The sequence below is a fragment of the Silene latifolia genome, chromosome 11, assembly GCF_048544455.1.
Source record: "Silene latifolia isolate original U9 population chromosome 11, ASM4854445v1, whole genome shotgun sequence".
Taxonomy (NCBI): Eukaryota; Viridiplantae; Streptophyta; class Magnoliopsida; order Caryophyllales; family Caryophyllaceae; genus Silene; species Silene latifolia.
The window spans coordinates 105,322,456-105,334,042 of NC_133536.1; the positions used below are offsets into that span (position 1 = coordinate 105,322,456).

Below are 11,587 nucleotides of genomic sequence, written 5' to 3' on the forward strand. Positions count from 1 at the left end.
ATTGTAAAACAGTAGTAGGTCTGTCCACCTTTGGAACCAGAGTGATCAAAGTAGCATTTAGCTGTTTTAGTATTGCACCTGAATGAAAAAAAATCAATGATAGCATCTGTAATATCTCCCCCAGTAGCGTCTCAGGTATCCTTAAAGAATTTAGTAGAGAACCCATCAGGTCCAGGTGCTTTATAATTAGGGATATGAAAAAGGATCTCTTTAATTTCCTCCCTAGTAACAGGCTCCAAGAGTTGTTGTCTATGCTGAATTGAACAAGTTAACCCCCTTTTCACTATGCTTGAACTAACTTTTGTGGTATGATTCTTTGAACCAAGGAGAAGTTGGTAATAATCCAAGAAGGCTTGTTGAATGCCTTTCTCATCAGTATAGAGCTGATCAGTGTGGCCTCTAATCTCATGTATAACATTTTTGTTCCTCCTAGCTTTGATTACACCATGAAAGTAAGCACTATTAACATCTCCCTTACTAATCCAATGTGCCTTTGCCTTCTGCCTGAGAAAACCATTTCTTGCATTTTGTAACCTATTTGCTTTTTGATTTGCTTCATATTCTAATCCCATAAGGTGCAGGTCATTAGGGTTTACAACTAATTGCCGTTGAATCAGAGATAGTTCAGTCAGAGCTAGCTCAGTAGCATTTTCAATATCAGAGAAATGACATATGTTGAACTGTTTTAATTTTGGCTTTAATGCTTTCATTCTTTTAATCACCCTGTATATTTTGGTCCCTTCAAAAACTTGTGACTAGATTTCTGTGACTATAGTCTGAAATTGAGGAGTAGAGCTCCACATGTTAAAATACTTGAAGGGTATGTTCCTTTGTCTATCCATGTTGTCCTTGCATACCACACACGGATTATGATCAAATAATCCTTCAGGTAAGAACATAGCAAACAAATCAGGAAACACACTTATCCATTCAGCATTGACCAGAAATCTGTCCAGCCTGCTATATTTCCTGGTCTCTGGAGGTTGCTTATTATTCCAGGTTAGAAGACCCCTACGGCTTGGCTGTCAATCAGATGGCAGAAATCCAAGCAATTATGAAAAGGCTCAGTCTCAGCTATACTCACTTTACCTCCCAACCTCTCATGATCATATAACACACAATTAAAATCCCCACCAACTGCCTAAGGACCATTTATACCCCTAGCAATTCTTCTGAGACTATCCCAAAGAGGTTCCCTCTCACTCACACCATTAAAGGCATATACAATAGTGTAATGAAAATGGAACCTAGAGACTTTATCCAGGACTTGCATATGAATGTACTGGGCAGCATACTCTAAGAATAGAATATCCACCATATGAGGCTTCCAAAGAACCCAAATTCTCCCCCCTTGATGTTGAGCATTATTAGAAGAGATACTCCAATCCTTGAAAACATTATTCATAGTCTTATTAATACTACTAGCCTTGACCTTTGTTTCAATAAGACCATATACTCCTACATTATTCTTATGCAAAAAACTATTTACAACCTTCTGCTTAGCCTCCCTATTCATACCCCTCACATTTCAAAAACCCAAACTCATCATGGGTTTAGAGTGAGAGAATCAATACCACTTATGCCTATACCTTCTTTATGAGTGCTCTGACCACTCAAGACCTCCATATAAGTTAGAGAAACTTGAGTGCTCCTGCCCATATCATCTAACCCATGCCTAGTTGCCTTTGTTAGCCTGACAGGAGACATTGTCCCTATTGCTAATGGAATAGGTATGGTCTTAGGAGTCACCTCTGCCTCATTAACTGTAGAACTGATGTCCTGCTGTTGCTTGATCTCAGGAGTACCAGTTGAATGAATAAGTTGTACTAGCTTATGCACCTGCTATACAGGTTTCCAAATTTTCTTAACTTGTATCATTTGTTTTCCTTTATTCTTTCGGCATTTATCATATTCATGTCCAATCTGTTTACATTTAGTGCATACACTTGGTTTCCATTCATATTCTATGGGAATTTAAACCACTCTGTTCTTTTCATCCATAAACTTAATCTTGTCTGGGAATTTGTGCCCCAACTGCAATTCTACCACGACTCTAGCAAAACCCAGTTTTGTTTTCTGGTCAGTTGCTGTGCCACTCTTAACATACTTGCCAACCAGGTTTGCTAATTTGGGTAGACTATTACCCCAAAATTTCAGAGGAAGTCCATGCAGCCGTATCCATGCAGGTACATTTTTAATTTCTTCCTTTTCTAACTCAATGTCAGGCATCCAAGATTTAATAATAAGTGGCTTATTATCAAATAAAAAATGACCACTGTCCAATACTGCTTGTTTCATTTCCTCAGTATGAAATCTAGCCAAGAAAATTCCATTTGGTAAAAAATAAATTTTGTCTATTGAGTACTTACTCTAAATTCTTTTCAGGAATCCCTCCATGATCTGCCAAGGTGGATTTGCCCCTACTATGAACCCATAAACTGCCTGCTGCCAGTAAGTAAGTTCATCTTTGACATCATCATCCGTTAATTGTAAAAGGTCCAATGGTTCTTCATCAATCATTTGAATAATTTTTTTCCATGCCTTTGATACCATTCCCCTTCCTCATCATTTCCTTGTTCCTCTTGTTTAGGTTCAGACTCTTCCTCAACATCTTCTACTTGTATTTCATGCAGTTGAAAAGGAAGAATCCCAGTAATATCATGAATGTTTTTATGCTTCAGCCCCTCCTCAATATTTGGTCTCCCAACCAACGTTTCCTTTTCTGATTCTATAACACTTGATGTATTCGATTTTTTTGACATGATATGATGTTTAACATTAGGAGAATTGTTAGATTTCTTAGTCATTGAAGCAAAGAGATCAATCAAAATTTTCGAAAATGCAAACCCTAGAGATGGCGGCTTTCTCTTTCTATCTCTCTTTACTTAACCTTGTTTAAATTGATTGTGAGAGTCGTTTTAGTTTAAGATGGTTCTATATGAAAACTAGTTCTTTTGTCCGTGAAATTCAAAGGACAGTTATGTGTAATTGTATGTCTGACGGCAATGTATAATTTTTACAAGGAAAAGGTGGTTGTCATATGGCGTCATTGTTTATTTATTTGTTGTAAATAGAGCAACTTAATGACCGATTTTTTTTACATTAGATATTGTAAAATTAATATTTACCTGCTTATAATAAGTTACACCGTAAATCATTTCTAAAGACATTAACCATCGGCATCCTCAAAAGGAATCAAAGTAGAGTTGAATGTCAACTTTACTTATTTAGCCTTAGAAATGATTTGCGGCATAACTTATCTAAAATTAAAACAGATAAAATGAAACCTTTTTACTCTAAAATGTCACTATTAATTTATTGTAAAAATTTTGACAAATTTAGTTATAACATTTTGCCATTAAAATATCACTTTTTGTTACTATAAAATGTTGACATTTTCTTATCTTAATTTAAAATCATCTTAAGAAGATTTACGGAAGTGGGCAAATATGAAACTCATGTTAAGAGGCAGTACAAACATTTTGTACAAATTTAATATTTTTTTTGACAATAATAAACTGATTATATTAAAGAAAACAAACACGTGTACATGTAGTTAGCCCGTAACCAGGCTTACAGACCAGTGAGGATAAAGTACAAAAAAAGCACGGATTTCTCGGAAGGAATTCCGCACACTAATTGGTACTGGCAAAGATCTTGCCAGAACTGAAGATAGTTTACAACAAGTAACCTGAAAACAAACAGAACTAAGCCCCACAGACTGAGCATACCGCATAGCCAATAGAAGAGCTCTAGTAGAGGCGTCAAAAGATGATCTTGCCCATACGACATTCGATTTGGAATACCCCAAAACAGAATTAGAGATACAACAGGTGAAACAAATCGTTGTTGAGACTCAGCGTATTGAGATAGAGATTGTGACCGCATCTTCTTGAAGTAATGGTTGGCCTGAAACAAGGTAAGGCGAAAAAGACACAGAAGAGGAGTTCAACAGTGAAGAGCGAACCTCAGATAATTGAATATGTGAATGAAGCAGATCATCAATAAGGCGACAAGTGAACGCGGGAGCAACAATACGGTTCCGAAAGATCACCGAGTTTCGAGTAGTCCAGATGGCTTGAAGAACACAACAAAAGTAAAGGCAAAGCCACTTTTGATTAGTTACCATTGATTGACGATGAAGATATGATATGAAGTCTGCAATCCAAGCAATAAAGGAGATGGAGGGGTTAGCTAAAGCATTTATCCCAAGGGCGGATGATTTCCACACATGCTGTGTAATAGAACAAGATCGAAATAAATGGTCCGCTGATTCAGGCGAAGTCCGACATAGTTGACAGTCCAGGTCAACTTGCACATTTTTTGATATCAAATTATCACTTGTTGGCATAATATTATGAGCTATCCGCCATAACATAATTGAGAACTTCGGCGAAACTCCTTTCCGCCACACATGCTTCCAAGGAAATTTATGGACAAAAGGTCGGATACATTAGGCTGCAGAAGACTGTGACCAAAGGAAGAAATAGCCCGACCTTGACGAATAAGCACCATCTTCTGTATATTTCCAGTAAAGAAAGTCGTCAATGTTTGGAGCAGGAAGTTTGTGGACAAGGCCCTCGGGAACTGCGTCCGAGGGATCCACACCCGGCATAATCGACTCGAGGTTCTTTCGAATCGAATTAAGACATATTAGAGTCGCCACCAAGTTTTTTGGGAACTTGGAACCGTTCAAGTCAACTTTACACCTTTCATCGAAAAGCATAAAGCCAATCGACTACGAGTGATTAAAGATAAAGACTTGTACCCTATATCACTCGATTAGAATGACTCTCGTAATCCAATGGTATTTAGACGGATCCACAAACCATAGATCTTGAGTAAGGGGTGAGGGTACGTGTTGGGAAGCCCATAAGGACACCCAACCCCGCCCGTCGATAACGGCCTCTACTAAGTCAAGTGTCGGATTTCAAACAAGGTCATAGCTACTGCGATGTATGTAATGCAAACGTTGTTTTAACCCTATCATGTGACAACAATTTCTATGTCGTTTTAGATGCAACTAAACTAACTTTGTCAAAGTTGTAATTTAGCATGTGGGTTGATTGATCTAGCAACATACAAACAAAAGCAAACAAGGCTTAGGGGGAATGGGGGAGCCGTTGGGATCTACCTATTACAAACCAGGCATTTCATGCCGACACAACAATAAATAAATTACAACTCGATCTAATTACAATTGCTACAAACGAAACAAAACACGACACAAAACACACGGCCAATTGGCCTCGAAAACCGTGCACATGAGGGTGGCCCACGGCTCACATGACCCACGGTCCTTGGGTCATCCTCGTATTGCGTGCTCGCGCTTAATCTCATCGAATTAGACATAGGGCTACGCACCAAAGCATGCATTAGCATAAACCGGGCCATGTTGCTTTAGACAACACGCGGTTTACTACGCCTCTACAAGCATTGGGAACAACCGTCTAATCAAACAAGACTAAGGTTTTTAGAAATCATTTGACTCGATAAAAGAAAACAAACTTGGAATATTACAACTCGATAAACCAACAATAAATTACAAACAATGAAACAACGAGAAAACGAACGGCATAAAACAAAACGAGAAAGGTACAGAAAACGGCCACCACACGGCCCTAACCAACGGCCAAGATAAGGTTAACCTAGTTCCTAAGTTAGATTCATTGATTAGATCGAATGATTGCGAAAAGGAATCGAAAACAAGTTAGAAAACGAGTTAAAAACGATGTTGATTGATTGTCGCGCAAGGGTGCATTCTACACGGCCTAAAGGGTCTAATTAGGTCAAATTCGCTAATTAATTTAACTCATCGAGTGTCAATAAGAAGGTGCTAATCACGCACTCTTATACTAGCGAGAAATTAGGTGAAAGAGATAGATGCATTCAATTATTTACAGAAATCGTCGATTGATTTTATAACTTACGTCGAAGCCGCCTAAAGTGTCTAATTAGATTATTAAATTGATTTAAAGTCATCTAATTACGTCATAGGTTAACAATCAGAAGTTAAACTAACATGCAACGGGTCCTAAGGTCCATCGATTTGGCCGAAACAGTAAGAGGGTCGAAAGCGAAGATCGAGGTTAGATAACTTGTTTTGTTTATGCCCTACCTTGAACACGAGGATATGTAAATGAGACGGGGGTGTGCGACCGACAGAAGGAGCGGTTTCTTTTCCCATCTCAAGTCAACGCGGGTGTTCATGGTGGTACTTTAACTCATACTCGGACTAACTAGTTTCATTGTTAATTTAAAACAATCGAAAAACAAACCAAAACAAACGAAAAAAACAAACTAAAAAAAGCATAAAAACAACGAAATAAAAAAGGAAAGAGAAGGGGATTTGATGCACCCTCAACCTACATGTATCGTTGACACCGTCTTGGGTCGTAATCGAAGGTAGATTTTATCTCGAGAGGCCGTCGTCGACGAAGAACAAAGCACACGCGCGTTTTGGAAAGTTTCTGGACAGCAATTTTAAAACAGTGATATCTCCCTCGTTTCACGACGAAAATTCGATCCGAAAGATGTTTTGGAAACTAGAAAGAGAGGAGAACAGGGATCTTAAAGCAACCCCTGCTCGTTTTGGGTTATTGGGCACGAAAAACGAGCACAAACAGAACTGGACAGACAAGGAAAAACCGCGAAAACAGAGTGTTATTTCACTCTGTTTTTCGAGGAATTTCGTGTACTCTCAAGGGCAATTTGGCTCGTAATTCTTTATCTAATGTGTATATGGATGTTATATGGTTAATTAGGAACAAGAAACTCGAATTTTTATGGTGATTTGATGGAGGAACGAAAGGGTTTTCGAAGGAGACACACAAACAGTTTCAGTTTGTGTGTCGGTTTTGTTTAGGGTTTTTGGAGGATGTTTAGGGTTTGTTTCTGAGGTTTAAAGCTTCTATGTGATGGTTGGATGTATGGAGAACTTAGAGGAATGAATGTATGGTGAAGGGGTCGTATTTATAAGGGTTTAAAGTAGGTTAAAAGGGAGTAAGGAGCAATCGGGCTAGCTGGAAAGAGCTGCTGTCCAGCAGCTTTGGGAGGGGTTTCTAGGGTTCGTTTTGGGGGATTTCTTGGTGATCAAGCTAGGATAATATGGGTAGGATACTAGGGTATGGGTTAGGGTTAATGGGTACGGGTCTTGGTAGTGTTTGGAGCGGGTTTTGGGCTCGGGAATTGGCTCGCAAAACAGGGGACTGTTTGCGGTTTTATGCGGGCTGCTTGGGGTTGGTTTTGAACAAGAATTTGGGCTGCTTGTGAGGGGGTTCGAACATGGGTTGATGGGTATTGGTCTAGGTGGGTTAGTGTACTCGAGATTCGTGCCAATTCGTAAAAGAAACGGGCTCAAAAAACGAGCTAAAATCGAGCTCAAAAACAAGTGTTCAAAACGAGTTTTCTTCGTTTTTCAAATCGATTTTTCAAATCAAATAATCCATTAAAATAAATGACTTTTCAAATCAAATATATTCATAAAATGATTTTTCAAATCAAATATTTATTTTATTTTCAATAAAATAAACTTGGGAAATAAATTCAAAATAAAATAGATTAAATTGAAATCACTTAAAAAAAGCTTTAATTTAAATATCATTTAAATTAATAAAATGAACTCACTAAAAAAACATTAATTTAAATATCATTTAAAATAATGAAATACTTCATCGACGACGCCCATTCTACCTCGTAAAACGAACTCCAAATAATGACGAAGCCAACTAGTGAATACATGTGTCCTATCATCATCGGGTGTTTGTCGGGTTCTCTATAAATTCCAATATCGACGGATACGGGTATCTACAAAGTTCCGAAGCAATAATTTCTTTTGCACAGTAAGGCGAAAAATATCGGAAGACCATGGTAGGATTCCAGTCACCCGATTCCAGTATGAAATCGAAAAAAGATGGTGGAGGATCTGGAGTAGGATAGATAACAGACGGGATATTACTGTTAACCCAACGACTTGACCAAATATCAATTAACTTTCCACTGGCAAGCTTCCAACAAATGCCGTTCTTAGCTGCACTAACGGCTTGACAAATGCCCGACCACACAAACGACGGTTGAGAAACACGAGACCAAACTAAAGGGATATGCAAGTCCCGGCCATACTTCGGAACTAAATATCTTGCCAATAAATCTGTTGGATGTGAATGAATACGCCATAAATTCTTAAGAAGCAAGGCTTGACTCAATAGATGAGTGTTTTTGATGCCTAGACCACCATATTCCTTTGGTGCTTGCAGAACATTTTGCGAAAGCCAGTGAATAGAATGTTTATTCTAATCATTTCGCCACCAGAAAGTCACAAGCAGGGCATCAATATTACGACAGACAGTGAGAGGGACAGGTACCGAGGAGAAAACATGATTCAGAGAAGCGAGCAAGATTGCCGAAATAATGATCAATTTACACGGTTGGCTGAGATGGAGAGCAGACCAGGATACAATGCGAGTAGTAATTTTATCAATATAAGGATGAATTAGCTCAGACCTTTTACGAGGGATATCAATAGGAACTCCCAAATAAGTACCAAAGGTGGGAACATGATTCATCTTCAAAATAGAAGTCAAATGCGCTCGGTAATCCTCAGGTGCATTCGGGCTGAATTTAATTAAGTATTTATTAAGGTTTATAATTTGTCCCGAAGCAGACTCAAATTCCTTGAACAGAACTGTGGACAAGGCCCTCGGGAACTGCGTCCGCGGGATCCACACCAGGCATAATCGACTCGAGGTTCTTTCGAATCGAATTAAGACATATTAGAGTCGCCACCAAGTTTTTTGGGAACTTGGAACCGTTCAAGTCAACTTTACACCTTTCATCGAAAAGCATAAAGCCAATCGACTACGAGTGATTAAAGATAAAGACTTGTACCCTATATCACTCGATTAGAATGACTCTCGTAATCCAATGGTATTTAGACGGATCCACAAACCATAGATCTTGAGTAAGGGGTGAGGGTACGTGTTGGGAAGCCCATAAGGACACCCAACCCCGCCCGTCAATAACGGCCTCTACTAAGTCAAGTGTCGGATTTCAAACAAGGTCATAGCTACTACGATGTATGAAATGCAAACGTTGTTTTAACCCTATCATGTGACAACAATTTCTATGTCGTTTTAGATGCAACTAAACTAACTTTGTCAAAGTTGTAATTTAGCATGTGGGTTGATTGATCTAAGCAACATATAAACGAAAGCAAACAAGGCTTAGGGGGAATGGGGGAGCCGTTGGGATCTACCTATTACAAACCAGGCATTTCATGCCGACACAACAACAAATTAAAGATACAACTCGATCTAAATACAAAGCTATACACACGACGCAATACACGGCCGTTTGGCCTAGAAAACCGTGCACAAGAGGGGTGACTCACGGCCTACATGACACACGGCCTTGGGTCACTCCTCGTAATGCGTGCTTTTACTTAATCTTATCGAATTAGACATAGGGCTACGCACCAAAGCATGCATTAGCATAAACCGGGCCATATTGCTTTAAACAACATGCGGTTTACTACGCTCCTACAAGCATTGGGGAACAACCGTCTAACCAAACAAGACTAAGGTTTTTTGAAAGAGGTTTTTTGACTCGATAAAAGAAAACTAACTCGAAAATTACAACTCGATAAACAAACTATGAATTACAAGCTACAAAACAACAAAGAACAAATTATAAACAAGGAAAGAAGAACGAAATGAGAAAGACGGAAAACACGGCCACTCACGGCCCAAACCAACGGCCACCCTCACGGCCAAGACAAGGCCAACCTAGTTCCTAAGTTAGGTTCATTGGTTAGATCGAATGATTGCGAAACGGATTAGAAAACGAATTAGAAAACAAGTTATAAATCAGGTTGATCGATTGAGAAGAAACGCGCGAGTGTGTCATTCTACACGGCCTAAAGGGTCCAATTAGGTCAGATATCATAAGATTAATGCTTACTCGTCGAGTGTTAATAGGAAGGTGCTAATCATGCACTCCTATGCTAGCGAGAAATCAAGTGATAAGAAAGATGTATTCAATTAGGTTATAGAATTGTTAATCGATTTTTAAAGCTATGTCGATGTACCCTAATGTGTCTAATTAGGTTATTTAAGTGATCGAATGTCATCTATACGAGTTATATGTTAACAATCAGAGGTCATACTAACATGTGACGGGTCCTAGGGTATGTCGAATTGGCCGAAATAACAAAGGGGTCAAAAGCGAAGAGCGAAGTTAGAAATTCGTTTTATTTATGCCCTACCTTGAACACGAGGATATGTAAATGAGACGGGGGTGTACGACCGACTGAAGTAGCGGTTTATTTTCCCATCTCAAGTCAACGCGGGTGTTCATGGTGGTACTTTAACTCATACTCGGACTAAACTAATTTCATAGTTAATTAAACGATAAACAAAACGATAAACGAAATAAAACGAGACAATAAAAAACAAACATAAAACAAACGAAATAAAAGGGAAAAGAGGAGGATTTGATGCACCCTCAACCTACATGTATCGTTGACACCGTCTTGGGTCGTAATCGATGGTAGATTTTATCTCGAGAGGCCGTCGTCGACGAAGAAACAAAGCAACACGCGTTTTTTGACAAATCTGGACAGCAACTTTCAAACGATGATATCTCCCTCGTTTCACGACGAAAATTCGATTTAAAAGATGTTTTGAAAACTAGAAAGAGAGGAGAACAGGAATCTTAAAGCAACCCCTGCTCGTTTTGGGTTATTGGGCACGAAAAACGAGCACAAACAGAACTGGACAGACAAGAATAAATCAAAAAACAGAGTGTATAACACTGTTTTTCGAGGGATTTCGTGTACTCTCAAGGGCAATTTGGCTCGTAAATCTTTGTCTAATGTGTAGATGGATGTTATGTGGTTAATTAGGAACAAGAAAATCGAGTTTTGATGGAGGTTTGATGGAGGAACGAGTTGCTTTTCGAGGAGGACACACAAACAGTTCAGTTTGTGTGTCGGTTTTGTTTAGGGTTTTTGGGAGGCAATTAGGGTTTGTTTCTGAGGTTTAAAGCTTGTGGGTGATGGTAGGATGTATGGAGAACTTAGCGGAATGAATGTATGGTCAAGGGGTGGTATTTATAAGGAGTTAAAAGGGGTAAAAGAGAGGGAGAGGCAGTCGGGCCTGCTCACGCATAGCTGCTGTCCAGCAGCTTTTGTGAGGGTTTGAGAGGGGTTTTCTTGGTGATTAAGCTAGGATAATATGGGTAGGATGCTAGGGTATGGGCTAGGGTTAATGGGTACGGGTTTTGGTGGTGTTTGGAGCGGGTTTTGGGCTCGGGATTGAGCTGCCAAAACAGGGGGGCTGTTTGTATGCGCGGGCTGGTTGGGGGGTGTTTGGGGATGGAATTTGGGCCGTGGATAGGGGGTTCGAACAAGGGTGGATGGGTAGAGGCTTAGGTTGGTTAGTGTACTCGATATTCGTGCCAAGTCGTAAAGAAAACGGGCCCAAAAACCGGGCTAAAATCGAGCTCAAAAACATGCTTCTAAAACGAGTTTTCTTCGCTTTTAAAATCGATTTTTCAAATCAATTAACACATTAAAATAAATGATTTTTCA

At 39.2% G+C, this 11,587-nt stretch overlaps 1 protein-coding gene across 1 annotated transcript; it reads right to left on the reverse strand.

Annotated features, from left to right (window-relative positions):
- Positions 1 to 755: 755 nt before the first annotated feature.
- Positions 756 to 2,807, reverse strand: LOC141613760 (uncharacterized). Its single transcript, XM_074432503.1, has 5 exons — positions 2,542 to 2,807; positions 1,981 to 2,314; positions 1,590 to 1,839; positions 1,208 to 1,458; positions 756 to 1,022 (listed from the first exon to the last, which is right to left on the reverse strand). Exons 1-5 carry the CDS (start codon positions 2,805 to 2,807, stop codon positions 756 to 758), a joined length of 1,368 nt encoding a protein of 455 aa, XP_074288604.1.
- Between the last annotated feature and the right edge of the window lie 8,780 nt (positions 2,808 to 11,587).